Below are 24,878 nucleotides of genomic sequence, written 5' to 3' on the forward strand. Positions count from 1 at the left end.
CCGCCCATTGGCTGCGGGGAGCGCCGGGCTGAGCGCTGTGGGGCGAAGGAGCGACCTGGCCCGATCCCGATCCTTATCCCGATCCTGATCCCGATCGCGAACCTGCGTCCCGGCCCTGCCCGGCTGCCCCGGCCATGCTGTCGTGGGGAGCGGCGGGCAGGCGGGCGCTGCGCTGGGCGAACGGGCGGGCACCGGCCCGCGGGTTCCGCGCCTCTCCGCGGGCGCGGATCGCCATGCCTAGCTGGGTCATAGACCGGTACGGCAGCAACGAGGTGCTGCGCTTCACCAGGGAGATGATGTTCCCCATCATACACTTTCCGAACGAGGTCATCATTAAGGTTCACGCTGCGAGCCTGAACCCCATCGACCTCAGCATGAGAAGTAAGTGCCGAGCCCGAGCAGCCGCGGCCGGGCTGCCGGGATGGCAGGGGCTGTGCTGGTGCTGCGGCCCCGGCGGCCCGAGTGGTGCCCGGGCACCGGCCTGGCCCGGCGGTGTCCAGGGCTGCCTCAACACACGTATTTCCCCGAGCCCTGTGGAAAACCGCCGCCTCTTGGAAACGCCACTTTTTCCCGGTTCTCAGGGAAGAACGATACAAAAAGCCACTGACAGGAGTGCGCGTGTGTGTGTTGCGAAGGTGAACTTTCAATTGAGTGATTGTCGTGCAGCTCTCTTGACTGAGATACGCCCGGCCAAGGAGCAGCATTCCCCCTAAGTGATGCTGCATTTTCCCGTCTCCTTGAGGTGAATGGGGCTGGAAGTCCAAATTGCTGCCGAGTGTGCAACCTAAGGCAAACCGTGGTGGTCATTGCCGAGCCCATCCTAACTTGTTATCTGGAGACGTGCTGTCATGCCGCCCGGGAAATCTGTCTCTTTCGCTGCCTGACTCTTCGTATTTGACACATTTAATTAGGTTTTCTTCCCCAGTTTCTGGGTTTGAAACACGAGAAGGAAGTTGTGGTAGTAGAATACTTTTTATTTCCTATGTAGAAGTGCTTGCATATTGAATCAGGTTCAGTAGAACAAGGAAATAGATCTGTAGGAATTCTGCTGGCACACGTAATCTGTGCTTTGAATCTCTAATAAATAAATTTAGAAAAATCTTTTAATATAGTTGGGGGTTTAGTGATAGGACATTTCGTATCTGAGGATTTCTGTTAAGACACTTTCTGTCATGATAGGGCCCCTAGGTGGACTTGTCCAAACACTTGAGTGGGTATACATGCCCAAATGCAGGCTCTTTTTAGGTTGATGGGTAATTCTGAGACTTCACAGTGTTTGTCTGTTGCTTACTAAATAGAAGTCCAGGTTACTCATTTTAGGAGACGTGCCTTATTATTTTTTACACTTGCTCTTTATTTCTAAAATCTGTAAAAGTATGAAATATTGCAGATTTTTTGCGTGCTTCAGTTATAACAGAAATGAGGCACGTTATGGATAGCCAATGCTTTCTAATTGGAATTGCACAATTAATAAATGAACACTCACTATGGTATGTTGTGGCTGATTCCATGTTTTGCAGGTGGTTATGGTGCAACTGCGTTAAATATGAAGCGGGATCCCCTGAAGCTCAAAACCGGCGAGACTGAATTTCCTCTAACGCTTGGTCGAGATGTCTCTGGTGTTGTTATGGAATGTGGACTGGGTGTGTCTTATTTCAAACCTGGAGACGAGGTGATACCACCAATCTCTTATTTCTTTTTCCAAAATGTATACTTAAAATATACTATGACATGTTCAGCATTCATTCTCATCTTAATTATTTTCTAATGCTGTCGCACTCTTAATAAGGCCTATCTGGCATTAAATTCCTAGAATACTTTCTTCCCTTCATTTTTTTCTGTGAAAAACATGGTCTCGTTGTCTTTCAGAGACTGTCTTCTGCAAGTTAATTTCCCTTCTGGGTTTTAGTGTTTGGACCATTGCAGCAGTAGCAAGAGTGGAATTTGTTTGCTTATAAGTGCACACTCAAAGTGCCACTTTGTTTTTAATTGAAAGTAGAATTCTAACAAGAAGGGATTTGTTTCTATTTTTCTTGAGTAACTTGGACTAGGAACTTTGGCTTAACCCTAGAAGCACTTCATGGGTGCCCACAGAAGTACTGATGCTGTTTGCTTTCACCTTCGCCAGTTGCTTTCACATTTCACCAGTTTTAGCATAGCAAATCCTGATTCTGCACCATCCTTACCCCTCTAATCTGGGCTTTCCTGGCATGGGAGTAGTTTGGGGGAAGTTGAAAAATTATGTCTCATACACAATGCAATGGTACAATTTATTTACATAGCCCTCCAGTCCTTCATTTAGTCGGTTTTGTGATTTTTTTTTTTTTGGTGTAAAATAAGCTAAAACCGCTTTCTGATAAACAGTTGAGACAGTCTGTGAGTTAGAAAAAAGATTTCTTTAACGTACAATTGTGTACATACAATTGAAACATACATACAATTGTATGTTTCTGTGTATATACAATTGTGTGCAAAGCTACCAAAATTGATAGATGTTTTCTGTTTGGTTTTAGGTGTGGGCAGCAATTCCCCCATGGAAACAAGGCACTCTGTCAGAGTTCGTGGTAGCTAGTGGAAATGAGGTAAACCTCCAAAACTCTGGCTAACAAAACCTCAAAATTATAAAGACTGGCATTTTTCTTCTTCAGTATCTAAGTAACTTTATTTCTTGGTGCTTGGAGTGATTAGTACTCCAGCTAGTTTTGGAGATGGCTGAAAATGTGCAATACTCAATCTGCAATTCAGTAAAGCTTTTTTAAATATTTCAGTGTCTCGTAGGAGCTGCTGTGAGACTTAGTAATGATTTTATTTCAGGTATCTTTTAAGCCAAAGTGTCTCAGTCACACAGAAGCTGCTGCCTTACCATATGTTGGTCTCACTGCGTGGTCTGCGCTTAACCAAGTGGGAGGACTGAACCAGAGTAATTGTAGTGGGAAAAGGTAAGTAAACAGTTCTGGTGCTAAAACTAAAGTTCTTCATTTTTATATTGATGAGCTGCTTGTAAGACACGTCCAGCAGCAATAAAGACTGTTACACCACAACATTGATAAAGATCAGCTGTTTGAGGATGATGGATTCTGTCTACACAGCTGCTGAGAGAGGCTTCTTTAGAGGAAGGCTCAGATGAGGTCCCTATACAGAGGTAAAAAATGCTCAGAGAAGTTGTGGATGCCCACACATTCACAAGTGGAAATACTTAAGGCCAGGTTGGGTGGAGCTTTGGGCAGCCTGCCCTAGTGAAGGGTGTCTCTGTGCACAGCAGGGCATTTAGAACTAGGTGATCTCTGAGGTCCCGTCCAACCCAGGCCGTTCTATGATTCCATCACAATCCAATGTATATCTAATATATGGGCTATATAGAGAATTTGAGGATGTTATGTCCAGGAATTTGTAGGGACTTTGCCTTTCTGCCTGTTAAGACAGCTAGCCAAATGTAATATCCTCTCAGTTGTACTTGCAGCTCACAAAAAGCCCTCTCAAGGACAGAGATGTGGTTCACTCGCTTCCTGTATGCGTGGGCCATTTGGACCAGACTGGTTTTCCAGCTTTTTAGAGAAGAATGAGCAGGTGACTGACTCTTTTTTGACCTGCAGGCCAGAACTTTGATGAGGTCAGGAATGCAGACAAGAAAAGGAGACCATTCAAGACAAGCAACCAATCAAATATAAAAATTGGCTTTGTTTATCAGGCTGTTGATCTGACAATGGCAGATGATGAAAAATGCAGTGAAAGGTTGGGGCAAATACCATTTTTCTTCTGATAATTGAAATTTTCAGTTATTTTGACCTTTGGATGTTTGAGTAAATAGATAGCAAGATCTTCAGAATGGAAATAAGGGCAAAAGTAAAACTTTGGGAGTTGAAAAACAGTAGTTAAAATTACTGTGCTGCGTCACAGGTTTAGGTCATGAAGTAATTACTGAGCAGCAGGGGTCTGGATGCCTGACCTCTTCTTATCTTGGCTGATACTTTGTAATGCAACACATTGCAAAGGATGCTAGATCTTGAAATTCTTCCCCTTCATCTCTAGAAGATAATTCAGTGAGTGGTCATTCGTATGTCACAGTGAACTTCATAATGAAAATACTAAGTTGGTTTTTTTTTCTAAAGATAAACAATGTTTTGAGAAGATGAAATTACAAAATTTAAAGGAGTTTCAAAGAGACATCATTGAAATTAACTTCCAGCTAGTAATAAAATTCTAGATAAGTTAACATTATGTTCTAATTTTCAGTATTTAGAGTTTTTATTATCTTAACTTTCACATGTAAATAGAATTAACGTAAAGATACACGAATAAGCTAGCCTTATTTAAATTATCTTTCCAATCTTTGGGTGAGTGTTTAGATTGTTGACAGTAAAATTGAAGCTGCATTTGTAATGTGTCTTTACATTTAATATTTACTTTCATGGTCCAAATAAATTTTTAATTACTCTGTCAGCAAAACCCCCATTTTAATGTACTTAAAAATATATAATATTTCCTATCTATAAATTTTGAACTGTAAAACCAGCAGTGAATGACTTATGTGATGGTACCTTTTCTCCTCCTGAATTAGTACTTGTAGGAAAATGTTCAAAATGCATTGAAGGGGCTGTGCAAAATTATATTCCATGAATTCTCAGGGCAATAATTTAAAAATACAACAGTTTATACAGTGTTTCCTAAATTCTTTAGATCATATATTTGGTAAGAAGTTACCTACATGTGTGATTTTGTGTCAGCCTTTTTGTTTTCTGTAGTTGTAGGTAAATAGCTATGTAGAAGGGTGTACATGCACACAAAAATATCTTACTTTGGCTGATCAGCTATATTCCTTGATGAAAGCTCCTTCACTGGTGCTTTAGTGCAATGTTAAGGCATCTTAAAAGCAGCGAGATTTTTCTCTTGGTGTGTATTGCTCTCTTTGCCTCTTTCGAGGCGTTAGCATGGGCTAACCAGAAACATTTGCTGTTAGTCCAGTGTCTGGCTGTGCATTGATCTGACAGATTATCTGCTCCATCTGCACATACTTTCACAGGTTATGTTTTTACAAGTTTCCTGAAGTGTGCTCTCATTGTTTGTGAACCCTCCTGCAATTCCAGTAATTTTTCTATAGTCTTTTTTTCTATACCACTCTAATTAATGTCAATATTCGTGTAGAAGCTTAAAAGGTCTTACTGTCCTAAATGTTCAAAATGACTGTGTTGTGTTGAAGTTCTCTGTGGCTACCTGGAGCTTCTCATATGTGCCACTGACCTGTTTCAGTAGAAGGGGGATATGCTTGTTCAACACTAGCTGTTAAATATCTTGCTTTCTGTATTCACAAAATGCATGACAGAAACAAACCTGACAGTTTGAGAAGTTATTCAAAGTGCTTACATTGCTTTTGAATAAAAGTCTTTATGTAAATACAGAGGCAATATCTTAGGCTTTCATGTATGCTGGGCAGAGATGCTGGATTCTATTAATGTAACCTACCAAACACAGACTCCTGGTTTATATGGTTACAGTGAAAATTTGAATGGTTTAATACCCCAAGGAAATATTCTTTCAATGTCTGTGTGTTATTTCATAATTTTATCTGTTGAGAAGTACAATTTGAGTGTAGGTTGTAAAACTTCTTGATAGGGTAAACACTGCTTGATCCAGGAATGAGTTTCTTGAGGACATTGTGTTGGCATAATCAAATGAAATATAATTTTATATCTAAATAAAGTTGATATATTTAGTCAATAAATACATTAATTTTACAACTATATAAAATTGCTGCATTTATTCAGTTGTTATCTTACATATAACTCAGCCACTGAAAATTTTTAATTATTTATAATCTGGAGAAAATATTAGTCCTTGATCTGTAGGCCCACTCCCCATCCTCTAGGTGTTCTGGTGGGGGGCACACAGAGCTGAAACAGGTCCTGCCTCTCTGATGTTCATTTCTGACCACACCATAGCTCTAAGCAGGGCCTAGGGAGATGGGCTAAACTTGCAAGTCTCATGGTGTGTTTATTTGGAGAGATCTGCTCCCTGTGCTCCAGTTTGAACTGCTGGAGCCCTGTGGAGGGCTTGGTGAATGTTGTGCCTCTGTCAGAAGGGAAGAAAGCCTGGGCTACAAATGTTCTTTTTGTCCTTTTGAAAGAATTGGTTCTCTTGGATCTCTGTCCAGGTCAGAAGATTTGTTAATTTGGTCCCTGGTGCAAATACTTTTATATTAATTTACTCCTGAGCTCACCCTTGCAGTGAAAACAGGTAGTTTCTATGATGTGTTTTCTCCTGGCTGTGTTTTCCTGAGGCATTGCAAACAAAATTGTTCCTGCTTTGACCATCTGTCATTCAGTACTGTCCTAACACGTCCTGCACATTCAAACACCACCCCTCTTACTTGAGTGTCTTGCTGTTGTCAGTGCTGTTGGGCCACTGCACGTGGATCTCCTGTGCAGATGTAGTTTGTCTCAGAATTGAAGAGCTTTCTTGAAGTCACAATGTGTGGAGAGAGTTGTAATAATTGGAAGATGTGATAGAAAATAGCCCATGTAACATAGGAACAAACTGAATCTCAAAAGTGTTTCTACCCGAAGGAATCCTGAGAGCTTTTATTGAAGGGGAAAAAAAAAAGTCCTAGCCAAGCTGCTCCCCAAACTGAAAATGTTACCTAAATCCTTTGAGCGAATTGTACGTTTTAGGATGGCAGCTTTCCTCAAAATATGTAGTAGAAGAAATGCTGTTTAACTAAGAAGTGAAATTGTAAAGGCAGTTTGAAAAGGTTTTTTTGAAAGGATTTAATTGTGACTGTCCTTTTTAAGGATAAAGATGGGTTTAACCCAATATCTTGAGTGTAGGATCCTGGAGCCTTTTCAAGTATACTGAAGTCGAAATATGCATGTTGCTCTGGGCATCTGTTGTTAAAAGCCTGGTTCTGAGGATAAGTACATTTTGGCAGATTTAAAAGCTGCAGGCTTTGTGGTATTGTGGTTTCATATTCTTAATCTGAATTTTGCAGCTTGGATCAGTGAAATGGGAGGGAACAATCTGATCACTTACAAAAGGAGCATTTTAAAATGTATAGTGTGACCAAAGCCAAGTCTCTTAGGCTACTTCAAAGAACTTTTGTAAATTGAGACTCCAGATTGTATAGTACAGTTTTGTACTGAAAAAAGCAATTTCCTTCAACATCTTTTACTGTGAGATTTAAAACAGGAATTTCACCCGCTTCTGAAGATTGTGAGATTTTTCTGGCAAACAGAAGCTCTGAGAAACATGATGTTCCCCAATCCTGTGCCAGGACTTCATCTTGGATCTTTTTTGTCCTAGAATTAGCAAATGAATCCAAAGTCAAAGCACTATTTGCAACTTGAGCTGCAAGGTTTTCTTACTAATTCACTTTCTTATTTTTAGTTATCTAATAAAATATTTGGATGAAATTTTTGAACAGTGATTAGGCTTCTAGTAGTAAGGTCCTCAAACAAGTTAACTTGTATTAATTTTATTTTTAAATTTAGGGTTATTAGTTAAAATGAACTCTCAATTGCTAATAATTTGGCAATATACTCTTTCATTTTCTTGCTTGTGTGCCAGTTCCCACAAGCTGGCATTTACAGGGTCTTGTTGAGATGTACTGGAAGGAACTAGAAAAATTCTACTGCTTTTTTTTCCTAAAGAAAAATACACTAATCTTAATTTAATGAAAATTAGACTTGTTAGTGGTGAGGGTACTTTATTGTATTTTTGTCTTTTAGATAAACATTATGCAATATGGGAAAATTATGTTCCATATGTTCTGCAGTTCACAGTCTCCTTAAATAACGTGATACTAAACTTCTTTTTCTCTTAGATAAGACCAATTTGTGTAAAATGCTGGTGAATTGCATTTTTTTTCTTTAGGAGATGTGACAGTGGAGTCTGGGAGACAGGAAGGACTCTTATTTGATTTTGTCCCAAATGAAACAATTATGTTTGGGAAACAATTTTTGTTTGAAATATTTTGTTGCAAACAATTATGTTAGGTACAGGGGTTTTGAATGATATAAGTGCTACTACCTGACAGCTCCACTGCCTGCATTTAGAGGCAAGCACAAATGAAGAAGTCTCTTTGGCTGTGCTGAGATAATGCTTTTGGCACAGGACGCATGATCAGCAATGTTAAGTCACATTTTTGGCTATTGGAACGGTTAACCACTCTTAAATAAAATTGAATGACAAAACCAATCTTTTGCTAAAAATAATTCAGCATCAGAGATATATAAGAAACATTAGAATACATAATTACTCCAGAGTTTATTTAAAGAACTATTAAATATATTTTAATTTTCTCTTACAGAATATTAATATTAGGAGCTTCAGGAGGAGTTGGTACATTTGCTGTACAGGTAATATTATCCGGCATGCTCAGGATGAATCTTCAAGCATTTCAGTATAAAAAAAAATTACAGAAGGGAATTGAGAGAAGGAATAGAGAAATAGCAAGCTCTCTATATAACAAGATTAATAGCAAGATCAGTCTGCCTGATCGAGATGATTGATATTTCCAAAAGTAAAGTATTTTCAGATTTATTGCTTTCTGTTTATTATGTTGTATTATTTTAAAGTAGGAAGCAGGGACTTTCAAAGAAAGGAGTTGTGTGTAAGATCACATTTCACAATTTGGGTGCGGGAAATCTCTCTCTAATCTAACTTGAAATATGTAGGCTGTTCTCATTATCTTTCATTCACCTCTATGCTCTAAATATGAGCAGAACTTGGTGTATGAGTAGGAAAACTGATGGAGAATGTCACCTACCACAACTGCTATAGCTGGTCAAATGATGTGAGAGGCCATCAGGCTTTTGTGGGCAGTGGCTGTAAAGCACAGAGGCTTAGATTTACTTTCCCTCACTGTCTTTGCCCTGCTCCCCTTTTGTCTGTCTGTTCAGTAGCTCTAAACTTTGGAAAGTCAACGTGCTCTTTTGTTACTTCATTAGTTGTGGAACATCCTCTTTCATGCTCTCAGTTAATTTGGGAGTTTTGATTCTAATTACTATCATCTCACACTGAAAAAATCTTTCTCTCAAGATTATTAAAAAATGCAGAAGTTGGATGATTGCATCACTGCTTTCTGTGTTACTAGGCCATAAGCACAGTGGTTTTAAAGAGGTTTACAGCAGAATTTTTTTGTGGTATGCTATTTGCCTGATCTATGATAAAGCTGGTGACTTTCAGTATGAAAGGCTGACCAGCCACTGACTAGTTACAATTTGTAATTTATCAATCCTGGATAAACTAAGTTAATTAATCTGGAATAAAGGTAAAAAGTGTTACTGTGAATGAAAAAAATGAGTTGCAAAATGAGATAAATAACTAGTAAAAGTCCTTTACTTTGCTATGGCTTTTGGAGTAGAAGATAACCTGATACTGTCCCTGTGATAAATCAGAGATTACTTCCTTCTTTTTCTTTTTACTAGTACTTAACCTATTTGCAGTAATATGAAATACTTAAAGGGCATATTTAATAATATTTAATGGTACATCTGGTGCCAGTTTGGTTGATTGGCAACTTGGACAGTATCTTTTGGTGTATGTTTAGCTGGTAGACTAAACATACAGATGGCAAACTGAGAGCCTAATTTTTCATGAGACCTGGTATCTTTCAGTGGCATTAAAAAAGCCTCACACTCTTTCCTGCACACCAACTCCTCCTTCCCCACAACCACCTTAAATATTGATAAATTCTAGCCATTAGTTTGTGACAAATTATTCTGTATTGAACAGTCTCCCCAGTCCCTATTAGAGGTGCTCATTTGTTATATAAATATATTGAGACTTTGGCTTTTTAAGTTGTTCTCAATATTTCACTAAATTTTAATCTTTGAACCTTTTTTTTTATATTTTTTTTTAGCTAATGAAGGCCTGGGATGCTCACGTGACAGCAGTTTGCTCTCATGATGCCAGCACACTGGTGAAAAAGCTTGGAGCAGATGATGTGATTGATTATAAATCTGGAAATCTGGAAGAGCAGCTTAAAACATTACCCTTGTGAGTGTTTGTGTTGCTTTAATACTGAGATAGAGTGCAGGGGGATAGAATATAAGAAAACAAAGATAGTGTAGAGAGTAATCTTACCCCTAAGGAGTTGCAGCTGGGCCAATTATCAAAAAATAGGAACAGGCCTGACTTTAACAGACCACAGCTGTAATCAATGAGAAGAAGAGTGCTATAAAAGAGTGGCTTGGCTGGTTGAGAAGGGAATTGAAGTCAGTTGGCTACTTTATGAGAAGAAAGAGTCAGTGCTTTGAGGAGTTGCCCGCGAGAAGCATCACGAAGGTATGAAACTTTTGTGATAGGGAGACAACAGTATGGAACCCCTGCAATAAGATGACAACAATGAAGGAGTTGGTGGTCAGACCTTCTACTGTTTGATTCTTGACTCTATCAGAACTCCCTAAAATTTTTCCACCTGTTTCTAAAGCATTATTTTGTAAAGCAAATTCACCTTTGTGAATGCATTTTGCAAGTGAGTATGCCCAGCACAGATTTCATTGTAACACTAAGCCAGTTAATTGGGAGACAAGCTCTCTTCCATGTGCTTCTCTTCAGTGACTGTAATATGAACAGTTTTGTAGCTTCCATCCAAGTATTTTGGAGAATATACAATGCATGAATAAATTGAAGTAAATCTTTGAAATCCTGAGCGAAGCTGGTAAATATAAACTTGATCTTGTAGAGGAAAGAACTCATGAAGGAGCAGTGACTTGCCACTGTGCAATGCAACTGGGAGTAAATTTCTTTCTGTAACATTGGATACAGCTGCCTCTGAAAAACAATCACATTTATCTTGTCATAGCAGCTATGTCTAAACTAGCCTGGGATTTTTCTCTAGAACAGAAGTATTTTTGCTTTTGTAGTCTTTCCATCTGTTTAAACGTAGTCTACTGTGACTTGTATTTGAATATGGTATTTACACTGCTCTTTTTAGCTAGATTGAGCTAACTTTCTGGGAGGGGAAATAGAAGCTGCTTGATCTGTGGAAGAATTTTGCTGGTAACTGTGCTAAGAAGCCATGTGCCCTTTAATTGTGGTGTGATTGTCAGCAGGCCTGAGGGCAGTGACACTGTCTGTACAGCAGGGTGGACTTTGCAGTTGGTGCAAAATTTGCCTTTGTGAACACTTCAAATGCTAAACACCCATTCTAGTGAGTGACCCTTTCTAAGAGACACCATCAGCAGTGTCCTGGGGTGCAGTTTAATGGTGCAACTTGGCTGATCAGTCAGCTCCACTGAGTGGGATGTTCCTACTTTCCCTCCCCTTTGCAGTTGTGCTGACTCTTCAGAACCTACAGTCAGCTACTCTTTCCAGGAGCATTAGTTTTCATGGTCTTCTCTTTCTGGCAGCTAAGTGTTACATGAACTGAACTTTAAACATGAAATCACACCCTTGGAAGACAGGCAGGAAAACCATCATTCCAGAGAAATAAGGACTTTTCTATTTAATTTGCATAAAGTATTTTCTCTCATATTTGTAGATTATTTAGATTAGAGATATGTGTATATGCATATATATTGCAATCTGGAGATTGCTGGAAATTTACAGATGAGATTGAGTTGTGCATTTAACAGAACAGGTGCATGGCTCCTTATTGCCCTATTCAGCCTTTACAGGCTCACATGCTGGTATAATGAGAAGGAGCACTGAAACTGTGGCTTTTTGCCAGAGGCTTCATATACCCATTCCATGGGGTGAAGGTTTTAGATCCTTTGCATTGTTAGGTTCAGTATTAAATAGGTAGATGTGAAGAAAAGAGCTGTCAGGAGAGGTAAAATGGCCCCTAAATAAATAAGGAGGTAAAAAAAAAACTTGGAGAAGTGAAGCTGAGAACTGGGTCACGGAAAAGATGTGAGGAAATAAGGGTTAGTAGAATAATTTGTTTACGTAATTTTAGCCACTGGAACTGACTTTTGTTGAGTACATCATGTACAAGAGCTGTTCCTAGTTGAGGGCATGAGTCCAGACTGGTTTTTACGTGTACATACCATATTGTTCAGTGTAGACCTCAGGACTGTTCCAATAGTTCCTGTGGGAGGGCTGAAGAGATAGAGCTCTAGAAGGCTTTAAGCAAGTACAGAATGTAGTTGTGCATCTAAGTTTGCTTTTTGGAGTTTAAATGTACTTTCTAAATAGCCTGTGTCTGCTGCACAGTGAATTCGCAATAACCTGAAAATTTAAATCCCATTGTAAATTAAGTTGGGACTTTTCTGAAGTCTTGGGACTTTGTTGCTGCTATCTTGCAGGCTGATTTTTTTTGCATTGCAGTGACATGTAAACTATGGACTATAGCTGATTTCTGCTATTAATTCGTTTAATTACAGTGAAGTTATTTTTCCCATGTCAAGATTTTAAATCTGTTCTTTGTATGTCTGCAGGTTTGATTTTATTCTAGATAATGTTGGTGGATCCACTGAGAAGTGGGCACTAGAGCTCTTGAAGAAATGGTCAGGAGCAACATATGTTACTTTAGTGACACCTTTCCTGATCAATATGGACAAACTTGGAGTGGCTGATGGCATGTTGCAAACAGGAGTCACTGTTGGTTCCAAAACTCTAAAGGTATTTGACAAAATCCAATGTACTTTCATATTTTGTAGTACTTTAGTGACTACTTCTGTGGCTTGGATGTCAGTCAGAGCTCATGGAGAGGCAGCTGTTGCATTGTTCTCATATGTCATTAAGTATACTATTCTTTCTTGCTTTCTTTCTTGCACTGAAAAGAAATGTGTTGGGGTGGTGCTTCTGGGTGTATGTAGTAGTTTTGGGAGCTTTGAAGTTTGATTCCTTATTGTGCTTTCCATTGTGGCCTTTTCCATATGGCCTCCCTAGTGAGTCCTGCTGACAGCCAGGGTTTTATAGTAAACACAGCAAATCCCTGCCTCACTGAAGTGAGGGCAGTTTTGTTACTTGCTTTAGGCTGGTCAGGCTTTCTCTCAGAACATTGTTCTATGACTGATTCTCTTCATCCTGTTCCAGCACCAGAGTGTAATAAGCATGGTGGAGGGTGGCTAGGAAGTCTTTCATCTCTTTCATGTTCATGTGTCTAGATGGTGATACTGATTTTTCTAGTTTTCATAAGTGGATCTTAAAACATTCTGCCGGTGGCCAGAGCAGTTGGGCTTTTTAGAACTTTTCTCTTTCTTCCCTATGCTTGTGTACTTGCTCTCCAAATAAATGCTTTTTAAGCAGTTGCTATGGTATTCCTGCAAAGGCTTGGCTGAATGGGATTTTAAGTCCTGCAGCAGTACCTTCTCAAGGAAACCCTAAAGACAAGATGAAAAGGCGGGGAAGAAATGTGTGCATGTTTCCATGATGAAGAGCTATGCCATATATAAAAATCATCTCTCTTTGGCAGATGATGTCTTTTATTCCTGTAATGACTTACTCAGAGGAGATGTTCTTGACTTGTGCATGTGAGATCTTCCCAAAATGCTTTTCATGTGAGCTGCCATCTGTTGTTGGACAGCGATGACTTTGGCAGATATTATGGTGGAAAATGAAGTCACTGATACTGAAGTGGAAGGTCTAAATGTCACACTGTGGGTTTATTTCACCCCTGTTTTGAGTCTACATGAACATATAACACCATTTCTCTCTTATGTAACAAATAATTCTGTTTTTAGCTGCAGAGACAAGGTAATTGTTTTTCTCTACTAGCTGACTTGTGCAATTGGATGCACAATTCACCCTTATCCTATTATGGTAACACAACATCCTGGTCTGTACATTTAATCCACGTATTTAGGTGCCATTTTTTTCAGACACTAGCATATAATTTCAATGTCTTTTCCTTAAGTTACTTCTTCAGAGATTCTGTCATTGATTTTAGTTCCCATTGCAGTTTGCTCTCATGATATTTTAAGAGATTTGTGATCTTTCTTGCAGCATCTCCTTAAAGGAGTCCATTATCGGTGGGCATTTTTCATGCCGAGTGGCCCAAGTTTGGATGAAATAGCAGAACTGGTTGATTCTGGAAAGGTATGTCAGTACTGGTTACTTGGGTATTTGTGCTGAAAGAGATGCTGCTTGGACTCAAAAATGGTGTAGTTCACCATTCACTGAAAAATAGTGTTATGAGAGTCATGGTAAGGAAAACTGGTTAAAAATCAACTTGTTCCAGTTTCTAACTTCTGCCTTTTGCATGGAATTTAGTTCATAATGCTCAAGACTGTTCTGCCTTCTCCTTCTTGAGTGTACTTTTTAACAGCACAAAGCTACAAGGAATAATGTCCAGTGATTGTTTATTTTTGCTAGTGGGACTAATTTAATATAAACTCCGCATGAAAACTATGTTTTAAGAGGTCTCACTTGGTTCATTTGGGCAGAATAAACATGGCTGTGTACCTGCATAGGCAAAATTGCCTAGCCTGGATGGTTGGGTGTCCTGCCTGTAGGTTGCACAAAATTAGAATATTCAGGTTATTGCAGGTAATAGATGATCTCCATTGGCAGAATGGTGACAAGAATCTTGTTTTTCATTATTTCAGTGCTGCAGATTCTGATGTTTGTGCTAATTCAGCACAGGGACTTGGAATATTGTGAGCATTCATAAACCTCTGGGGAATCTTAGTGGACTTGAGAGGAAAAGCCAAGACAGATTAAGTCTGCTTTTGTGATCTTTTCAGGTTTATGAGCTTGTTACAAAATATATGGTGGGAGTGAACAGTTGATTTCCGATGTTTTGGATTGTATGGTGATATAGGGCCCAGCAGTGTCCTCTGGGAATTTTGGCAACATGAAATTACCCAAGAGTAGAGAATATGGACAACTGCTGTTAATCTTTCTATGTGGTAGGTAAGCAGAAGAGTAAGCAGTCTATCATGGTGATTCCAGTATGTGAACTGCTGTGTTGTGCTCAAAATTTGTGCATATTAGTAAAATTTAGATCTCTCAAAGTCTGAGTGTTGATCCCCCTTTTTTGGTATGCAATATGTTCCAGAGTTTGGAAAAGAGTCAACAAACTGCTGTTGTACTGAAGACCTGATTGCTTCTCTTTTGCCACCTCAGTGCTGCTGCTAAGAATAAAAAAAAAAATCTCTGCTTTGCATTATGTCCAGTGCTGTAGGCATAACCCTGTAGTCAAGAAAGAAGCTGTAGAAGGTCCTCATCCTGTGATTGCATTCAGTCACACTGCTAAATTATAAGTGTCTAAGAAAAAGAAATGCCCTTGCCTTTGTTCTTACCATTTGTCCTGTGCTCAGCCAGTTGCAATTTGTTTTGTGTTCTGCTTCTACCTTGTATGCAAAACAAATGCAGACTATGCTCATGAAAGCCTCTTGGGAAACAGCTGTTTATGCAATAGAGATAGGGCTTAATCGGTGTTCTTTGCTTAATAACCTGGCCAGGTGAATTGCAATGCCACTTCAAATGAACGTCATACATACATGACTGTCCTCATGTACTTCTGGTTGTAAGATGATCATGAGGACAAAGATGTTTGCTTGGTCTTTTATTCTCTCTGCAAAAACAGGTCCTAATGTCAGACTGTTTGTCTGCAGAGTCATTATTCTAGCAGCATTTTGCTCTATTTTGTGCAATGTTGTAAACATCTGAGCTGTCATCGGGATTTTATAAGACTCAGTTGTGTTCCATTTAGACAGATATTAATAAGACTATGACCTTTCTTGTTTAGACACAAGAGTTCTCGTAAAAGGACAGACCATCCATTCAGAAGAGTAGGTGTTTGGGAAAAAAGGCAGGAGAGAATCAATGGAGAAATTGTACCACAATTTCCTATAAGTAAGTGAAATGTTTGTGTTTGGATAGGAAATAATAAAGGAGAAATAAAAAAAGCAGAAGGCAATGAAGTGTTTCAAGAAGCTTGGGGAAGCAGCAAACTGAGCTCACGTAGTTGAACTTAGTAGTTGAGTGAATATTTTTGAGTAATGCAGGAGTTTTTTTCATTTAAGTATTTTCTGTTAAAGACATCTTAATTTTGGGATTGTATGAAGTGAGTAAGAGAGCAATTAGAAAGCTCCTGAAAATGAAAGGCTTTTTTTCAGGAATAAATTATATGGGGGGATTAAATGTAAGAAATTAAAAAGAGATGATGGTTTAAAGAGATGTTACAGTAAGTGAGGTGTTGAAGAGCATATCTCTGAAACATTTACAGATAATTTTGATTTGACAGTGTTTCTCCTTGCAGTCCTTCTGCACCAACAGAAATTTTTAGTTTTGATGAGTTCATCATCTTCCTTTGTAAAAGCAAAAGGATTCTCAAACCTTCAGTGGATGGAGAATAAGCAATTTTGTTTAAAGTTACTTAGTTTTCACCTGGATGATCTTTGCAGCAAGGAATAGAGATTTGTAAAATGTCAGCTCTGAGGAGGAGTTTTTTTTAACAGCCTTTTTTTAATGGCAAAGCAAAGGAGAGGATTTGATGAGTTAGTAGTACAAGGAAAGAGAATAATTTTCCTTGTGTAATTTACCTGCACATCAGTCAGTTCTGGGAATTGTAGAACTATTTTCAGTTTACAAGCTGTTTTCCCTGCCTTGCAGAAGGGCATCTTGCAAAGAAACTATTGCAAGACTGAGGGGCTGGGAGGCTGCTGCAACAATTGTGGGCATGGAGAAAACCCCGTATTTCCTTGACAAATTTTAGAGAGACTGGCTATTTTCTAAACTGCTGGATAATCCTGTTGTGGTTTGAATTGCAGCAGTTAATTATGACCCGGTAAGGACTGGCTTAATGTGGGCTCTGCCAAATGAGTTGACAAAGCCCATGTCAGAAGCTCTGTATCTCTTTCCATGGTAGAATGTTCCTGGTGAATTACAATTCTCATCTTAAGACAGCTAAAATCAACAGAAGCTTTAATTCAGGACACAGATCTGCTGGCACACTGTTCAGTGAAGTATCATTACTGAAAGTCTCGTTAGGAATTAATTTGGTGTATTTGTGGTCAGTGTCGTGGATTTAACATTGACAGTTTTGGTTTTTGCTGCTTGCCCAGCATTTTCCTCCCAAGGACATATCATATAGTCCTTGCTGAAAATAGACCAAATTCATGTAAGTATTTAAGTTGGTAGAAGCCTCTAACTCATAACTGAGTAGTTACTTTACCTTTTTTTTAAGCCTGGTGGAGGAAAGCAGGCTCAGAAGACTCCTTAGTGTCACAGGCAGGAGCACTGAGTGTGTTCTGTGTTCCTGCAGGACCATAATAGGATGTGGGTTAACATGCAGCCCAACAGAAAAGTGACATTTTCATTTTAATTCTGTGCTATTTAAGTGCAGTACAAGTGTGTGTGCAGTGTTTCTGGTGACTTAATACTCTTTCCTTCAGAGCATTGTTGCATCAGATAGGCTGATGGGTGAAAGTTGTTTTTGCAGAAGGAAGGCTAAACATCAGAGTCTCTAATCACAAAATGAATACTGATATTTGCTTTTTAGATAGATGTTCCAGCACAGGCACCCATAGGAAGAACAACTGCCTGCCTATATTAATGTAATTTGTGAGTAGTGTTGATTATACATTTTGCTGAAGGCACTAGATGCTTTGGGCTTAGCACCTGCTGCTGTGGTTTAGAGGGCAGGATGCTGACTGTCCTTTGGCCCTGCTGCTGCCTTCTTGTGCAATGCTGAACAAATCACAAAACCTTTTGCTACCATAATTTCTTGATCTACTAATGAGGGCTAATGCCCTTTATTCACCTTTGGTGATTTGCTCTGAGATACCTTGTTAAAATGGGGAATTTAATTGTCTTCTGTTCCTGGTCTTTCCTATTCAGGAAGTAAATAACACAAATGGATGGATATGGTCATCCACTTTGACATGCCATGGGTTCTGAGAGTTGTTTGAATGGTCATTAGGTCATCACAGCTTCTGGACTCTGTATCCTAATCTGTGTGTTGATTTGCTTCCAATTCACCTTGTTACAGTTCTGCAAATAACTTTTTCCCTGGCCCTTATTGCACTATTGTTGCATTTCTCTCAGCTGTATGAATATCAAACAGCAAATGCAACACAGAGTCCTTGAATGTTCTCCAAACATGGCACCTGTAGATGTGGCCTTTTCTACAGCAATTCCAGACTTTATGACTGTGCTAAGGTATCCTCAGATACCTGAGAACTTGCCCTTGTGTGGTACCTGCTTTAGTCTCTGAAAAAAGGCACTAGGGTACCTAAGTATAGGGGTTTCTACACTTAAATGTCTCCATTAACTAGAGATGAGTCCTTCTTCTCACTCTCTGTAGTCACTCATGCTTGTTCTGATGACCATCTTTCTTCATGCTAAATTGCAAAGCTTGCACCTTTTTTTTTTTTCTTTTAATTTTGTGTTTTCCTGTTGCAGTGCATTTGTTTGCCAGGTTGGTTGGCTAGAGCACAGAGATGTTGACCAAGGAAGGGTTGCCAAAAGCTCTGTTCAGCCCTTTCTCTTCCAAAAAGAACCTTTATCTGCATTTTATCATGGCCACCAAAAACAAGCTGCTGTGATTTTTATTAAAACATACCTGCTCCTTTTCCTCCAGGACGTGGTGGCTTGCCTCTGTGCTGAGCTGTGTGTGTGATACATCACAAAGTATCTGCGAAGGACACCAACAGAAATTTTGTATACTATGGGGAAATAGGGTTTCATTTCAATATGTAAAGTCACTTACACTGCAGGGAGGTCTGGAAAAAAAGCATCATCATCTACCAGGCACTTAATCAGATGTGTTCCCTTAACCTGATGTAATTGTAAATTATGTGGTAAATCAGGCCTAGTGTTCTGAGCTCTAGCCTCCTGGTGTAGGAGAGAAGTGTGCCTAGTGCAGGGGTAAAGTGCAGACAAAGCAGCCCTTGTCTGCTGGGAGTTAAGTTTGCTGAGACTTGGAAGATGTGGATCATGCAGGACTAATCTTCTAATCTCTGCATATGATATGCTTTCATATGTAAATATTTATTTAACTGTACCAAAGTTGGTTCTGCCTTAAGTATATGGTGACATTGGCCTAGATTACTTTAATTACCAGCATAAATATCAGGACAACTACCAAGAATGTGCCTTACCAGGGATTCCAGACGAGATTAATTGTGCTTTCCTTTAGTTAACAGTTTTTTAGCATGGTACTAAACCCAGCATCTTCTTTATTTCTACTGATTTGTTTGGGCTAGGCTGGCACACAATGCAGTTCTGGGCTTATCCCAGTTTCTTACTGCTCTTTGTGTTCTGTAGAAGCTGTTCTGCCAGGGCTAATTAACAAAACGAGATTTTGAAGCCTTTTCTACACTCTGAACTGTACCCTGATAGCCTTCTTAACTGGGATTTTTCTGCTAGTATTCTAATAATTGTACATGATATATATGAGTTCCTGTGGGCTGCTGTTAAAGATTTGATATAAAAGAATGTACTTTGGCTTATTAGCCAAACATATAAGACCTGATAATACAGTTGTTGGTAAGAGGTGGTGGGATTAGATCCTGGAACACTTGCCTTCCGTTCCCACGTCTTAACCACTGCAGCACCATTTTTGTTACGGGTGTATTGTTTGCTCAGTTTTACTTCTCTTAGGTATTTGGGACAGAAATACCATGTATGTGCTGTCCTTTAATGTGCTTATGGATGAAAGTGTATATTATCTGAAATACACGTTAATAAAAAACACAGCAAGGAAAGCTTTTTACCAAACATTCAAAGATGGGGCTCTGAGCAGTCTGGTCTAGTGGAAGGTGTCCCTGCCTGCGGTAGGGGGAGTTGGACTGAATGGCCTTTAAAGGGCCTTTCCAACCCAAACCATGCTGCAATTCTATGCTGGTACTGTGTAGTTGCAAAGCTACCTGTGCAAGATGTGACCAGAGCCAGCTGTTGCAGAAGGTAAGAACTTCATTCTTTGTCTTCAGTGAGGGCTGACCCTAGCCCTTGTTAACCTTGTTGGCAAGCAATATGAGGCTCGGCATACATTGTTGAATGCCATTTTAAGGGGAAGAAAGAATGAAGAAAGGAGTGTGATTAGGATCCAAGGAGCATGGAACAGGAGTACAGCAGGGAAGATGCTCGGCTAAAGTAGGCGTGTCCCAAAACAGCATCTTTTTTCCCCATAGGATGACAATAAAGTAGCAAATGGATAACCAATTGTTTAGTTCCAGGACAAGGACTGTTCTTTTTAATGATTTTTTCTTCACAATTCTTGTTGACATTTGATGACAGACTCTCTAAAGACCAAAGGAGACTATAAAGCTCTGCATTTGTGCTCATGGACTGCATTTAGGCCCGGTGGTAATTTCTGGACGAAGATGGCCTTTGTCTTTTAACTCAGCTAGTCAGATCAGCAAGCAGGTCTTTTCCATTACGGTGAGCCCTTGGGAGGACTTTGATGTCTGGTGGAGCACATCCCAGCTTTTGTTCTGTGCATGTGCAAGTTCCTTTCCTGGAGGGTGGTGTATGGGAGCCTGAGCAGCATCACTGAGGCATAGGAAGGTGGGAGTCAGCAGCTGGGAGGGAGGCACTCTCCCAAGCAAGGCTGCCCGGCAGCTCTGCCACGGCCATCCTTTGCAGACCAGGAAGAGAGCCAGTGCACTGTCACTGTCCTTTGAGAGACAGCACTTTTGTCCTTCTGCGCTCTGAACTAAGCTTGCACTCCGTTCGTCGCTCTCCTGAGAAGTTCAAGGCTCTCGCTCTCCCTCCAGTGGCAGGAAGAAGCTCCACACTTACTCACTTGTTGCTGCTATGATTCCTTTCATGTTTTCTCACTTGTCCCCTCCTGATAAACTAAAACTGCGTCCTTGCTATCACAGAAAGTGGAACCTCCAACCGTGGGCCTTGATTTGCCATGAGCAGGAGTGTGTTCCTGCTGACCAGCCAACTCCTGCCAGTGTTGTTCACTGCCTACTGCATTCAGAGCTGGAGTGGCTGGGACACCCCTTTGTGATGTGTGTAGGACACCCTTAATCAGCATCAGCAATTACTCTTTTTATTTTTCCAAACACATGAGTTCATTGCAAGAGACCTGAAATTCATTTCTATAGTATGTCCTGCATTGGAGAGAATGAAGAGGAAGAAAATACCTTTCAGGCCCAATGTGTTTTCAGATAAACATTACAATGTGGGTATGTGTAATCCTTTCTCTCCCAGACTTTAGTTTAATCCCTTTTCCCTGAACAAATAGGTGTCCTCTGGCAAGGAACTGATGCGTGGCTGTAAATAGGCAATGTTTTTATTATCCAGTTAATCTCCATTTATTATCACACATTCAACAAACAGCAGACGCTCCCCTACTTGTTTGTCTGTTCGCAGGAAGAAATTTTATCTTAGTGGATTATGGTAAAGGCTGAGTGAATCACTGTGCTGCAACAGGGTCAGCCCTTTCAGGGTTATTCAAACAATGGGACTGTCCAGTCAGCCAGATAAAATGTTTAATGCTCTAGATTGCCAGGATCATCAATTTGGTATTCATGTCTCTCTACAGCACTGCCTAAAGCCAGCATTTAAACGAAGCTAGAGGTTACATCAATGTAGCAGATGAGCTTTGAGCATGTGGTGGCTGCAATACACACGGTGTTTTGAACTGTGAGGCTGAATTCAGGGCTCCTCTGAATCACTGTGTCACCACTTTTCAAATGCAATGTTTTAAACTCTGCCCAACAGGCGAAGGATGTAACATATCTCACTCTGTCAGAGTTATAAGTTGCAACCTAGAGTAAGGGACTGTAGATTAGCAGAACAGTGAAGTGTCTTGTTCATGTTTTCTCAGTTGCTGCATGTGTCTGAAATTAAACTTCTGCCTTTCCCTGAAATCCCTTGCACTTCACATCCCTTGTGCTGCTGCTCTGCTTTTGTCCCTGAATACTTTTTCTCTTCTCCTGGCCTGTTGCCTTGTCAGGGTCATCTATGTCCATGCACCAGCAGGCTGGGTTTCTCCATCTCTTTTTTCCCTCTTAATTGAAGCACAGCTTTGTACACAACTGCCACTAACAATAAGTACTGTACAAGTGCTTGGCTCAACCAAGTTCCTGAACTCTGTTTTCCCAAGCATCTGCTATGAAAGCAAGGGTTGATCTTCCTCAAAAGAGTCAGTACTGATCAGCAGCACGTTCCTCCTGGTGGTCACAGCAGCTGCAGCTGTGCTCAGATGCTCAGTTTACCCCAAATCATTGTCTAATTCAGTGGTTTTGCTGCCTTGAGTCCACGTCTCTGACTTTGCTGATGTCCAAGACAACATTTCCATTCTGTGCTGAATGCTGACCAGACATGAGTTTGTCTTGAACATGATCATTTATACCCAACATTTCTTCTACATTTGGGCTGTCTTTGTGGCTCCTCTGCCGTGTGTTGCTACTCACTTTGCTGGGGCTTGGTTTACAGACATTGCTCAGGCAGAACAAGGGAAATAAATTACTAAGCCTTGTACCTTGCTGCATGGCAACTTTGAGGCACTTGGTGACTTTAACTTTTTGCACAGTTGCTCTCAAAGTGATTTGTCTGCAAATTCTAATGCATTACTTGGAGCAGGTTCATTCATTCCTGATTTTCTGCCACGTAAAGTTTCACACTATGGCTAAGCTTGCCTTGACAAAATAAAAAGAAAAATCTAGTGATATTAGGGGATACTGTGGTGCAATTTAGAGTACCGATGTCTTGGATTCCTGTTATCATACAAGCAAAGCCAGTAGTTATTTAAGTGCAAGGAGTGGACATCAAGGTAAGGCACAGCGTATAAATGAAGAGGAAATTAGGAGATCTGAGAAAAGGACCTCCCTGAGCACGGAGAACTATCGGAGAGCATTTGTTGTGCTCTGTTGCTAGGAAAGTATGTGTGTGTATGATAACCTTTCCTTGGTAGTGCTGCATGCTCACCTTCTAAGCAGCACATCTGAAAGCAAAACCCTTTGTCACAAGGTAAAAGCAAGGCAGCTTTTTGGAAGACAGCACCACTCCAAAGCTGCACATTGTTTGTGTCTTTATTGCTGCTGTATTCCTTTTCTGTCTAGCATGTCCTGCCAGCAGAGAGAAGTTAACAGTTCTGGCTTATTCAACAAGAGAGGGTGCATGCTCACAGCTGAAAAAAAAAAAAAAAAAAAAAAAAAAAAAAAAAAAAAAAGAAAAGCAGAAGATATTTTTTTCCCTGACACAAGTGAAAAGGATCTTCTTCTAGCACTGTAAATAGTGTGTTTGGAGTTTTGGTACTTCAGATCTTCATCACTGCAAGTGCTAGCTACAGACTCATCTACTGGTCATTTTTTCCTCTGATAAGAGGATTAGGATCAGTGCATCAGTGCAAGGACATGCACTGGGTTGGTGTTACAGGATCCAAGGTAAAGGACCAACCTCAAGGTAGACAAATATTTTTTAGTATTAATATTCTGTAGACAAATTTTTTTTTGCATTTGGAATGCTGATTCAGAACTTGACAGTAGAAAATAACCTCTTCCCTTGGACCAGCAGTGACAAATATTTTTCAGAAGAGCTAAAATTTCTTACACTTCTGGTACACTATGGCATCTAAAGAAAATGCTTATAGTGGTTTCAGACTCCTAATAATGGGGAGAGTGAGTAAGTAGTTTCACTGTTGTTAGAAATGAGTCTAAAACAATCCAGAAGGCCACTTTACAAAATTAATGTCAAAATAGGAGTTGATGCAAGCTGGGCTTAATAATGATTTATGCCTCCTGGAATACGGAGTGGCTGAATTTTCAAGTGTAGTTAAATGATGCAGCAACAAACTTTGGTGACTTTTTTTTTTGTACTTAATTTCTGGTCTTTTGAGGGTACTGAGCCATATACTGATGCAGACAGGCTTCAGGTTTATAGGTATCTTTAAAATATTTGTGACAATTCTTGAGTTTAACAAGAAAACAAGTACAGAAGTATGAGGGAAATAAAAGTTATTTCTGTAAGTATATCATTATGGACAAAAAAAAAGTTAAACCACAGTGTCAGTTTTTGAAAGGATGTAGAAGTTAGAGCCTTATGTGGTGACATTAGTGGGAGAGGCTGTGGTAAGAGCTCCAAACTGTGCTAGTAGAGGTGTTTCAAAACATGGGCAAAGAGCAGCAGAAAACTTTCTTCTGGATGCAGAGGTATCCCTGAAAAATCTTAAAATCTAGTGGCTACATGGCAAGTTCTGTCCTAAATGCCATAAAGAAACCTCCCTCCCTTCTTCATACAGTTTTGAAGTGTGAGGGTGATACATTACATTATACTTTATTCCTAATATAGTGACATTTTTTCTTTATTCTGTAGATTCAACCAGTTATTGATGAAGTCTTCTCATTTTCTGAAGTTCCAGAGGCCTTTCTGAAGTTGGAAGGAGGACATGCACGTGGAAAAACAGTGATCAATGTAATTAGTAGACAATAAAGTATCTCTAATCATTATTCTGCCTGCAGTCAGTCCTTGAACATGAATTGGTATGTAGTGAGTTTTTTTTAAAAGCTCATACAGGATGCATAACTTATAAATCTTGTTTTAGAAAAGCCTCTGCTTCCTTCATATGCTGCCTGTTACTAAGCAGACAAGATATACTAATGTCTCTTAAGCATTTCTACCTGAAAACAATGTTAAAAATGTAGTTGAGAATTTTGCAGAAAGCCCCTCACTCTTAGGATAAGAGGAACAGTCTGCAGCATTTTTCTTTTTTATATCTTGGAGCTTTTGTTTTTCAGGTCTAAGTCCTGAAATGGTGAGGCACACTCTTATCTACTTGTCTATATGAAACCTGTCCTGTTTTTCCTTGGCTTTCCCACTTCTGTTTACCTTCACTAATGTAGATTATTACTCAAGCTATTTCATTCTTAGAATTAAATGGTAACATCACTGTCTCAAGACTGATACTTTGATCTTGTTATGGCAACTCTCTCATGACACAGCTAATCTAAATAGAAGCATGGAACAAAATCAATCTGTAACTGCTTATTATTCTAATTGCCCAACTCCTGGCCCAAATTCAGCTGACTGCAGAGTCT

General features: G+C 39.7%; 1 protein-coding gene across 3 annotated transcripts; it reads left to right on the forward strand.

Annotated features, from left to right (window-relative positions):
- Positions 1-11: 11 nt before the first annotated feature.
- On the forward strand, positions 12-24,290 carry RTN4IP1 (reticulon 4 interacting protein 1). Of its 3 annotated transcripts, XM_059842354.1 has the most exons (10): positions 12-381; positions 1,521-1,672; positions 2,514-2,582; positions 2,815-2,939; positions 8,300-8,348; positions 9,854-9,990; positions 12,375-12,558; positions 13,885-13,977; positions 17,387-17,448; positions 24,157-24,290. In XM_059842354.1, the coding sequence occupies exons 1-9, from the start codon at positions 135-137 to the stop codon at positions 17,438-17,440; spliced, it is 1,110 nt and encodes a 369-aa protein (XP_059698337.1). In that variant the 5' UTR covers positions 12-134; the 3' UTR covers positions 17,441-17,448; positions 24,157-24,290. The 3 variants fall into 3 exon arrangements, with proteins under 3 accessions (XP_059698337.1, XP_059698338.1, XP_059698336.1); XM_059842355.1 differs by lacking the exons at positions 17,387-17,448; positions 24,157-24,290 and adding an exon at positions 15,632-17,349; XM_059842353.1 differs by lacking the exon at positions 17,387-17,448 and having other exon boundaries at positions 13-381.
- The last annotated feature ends 588 nt before the right edge of the window (positions 24,291-24,878 follow it).

The sequence above is a fragment of the Haemorhous mexicanus genome, chromosome 3 (genome assembly GCF_027477595.1).
Source record: "Haemorhous mexicanus isolate bHaeMex1 chromosome 3, bHaeMex1.pri, whole genome shotgun sequence".
In the NCBI taxonomy this organism is placed as follows: Eukaryota; Metazoa; Chordata; class Aves; order Passeriformes; family Fringillidae; genus Haemorhous; species Haemorhous mexicanus.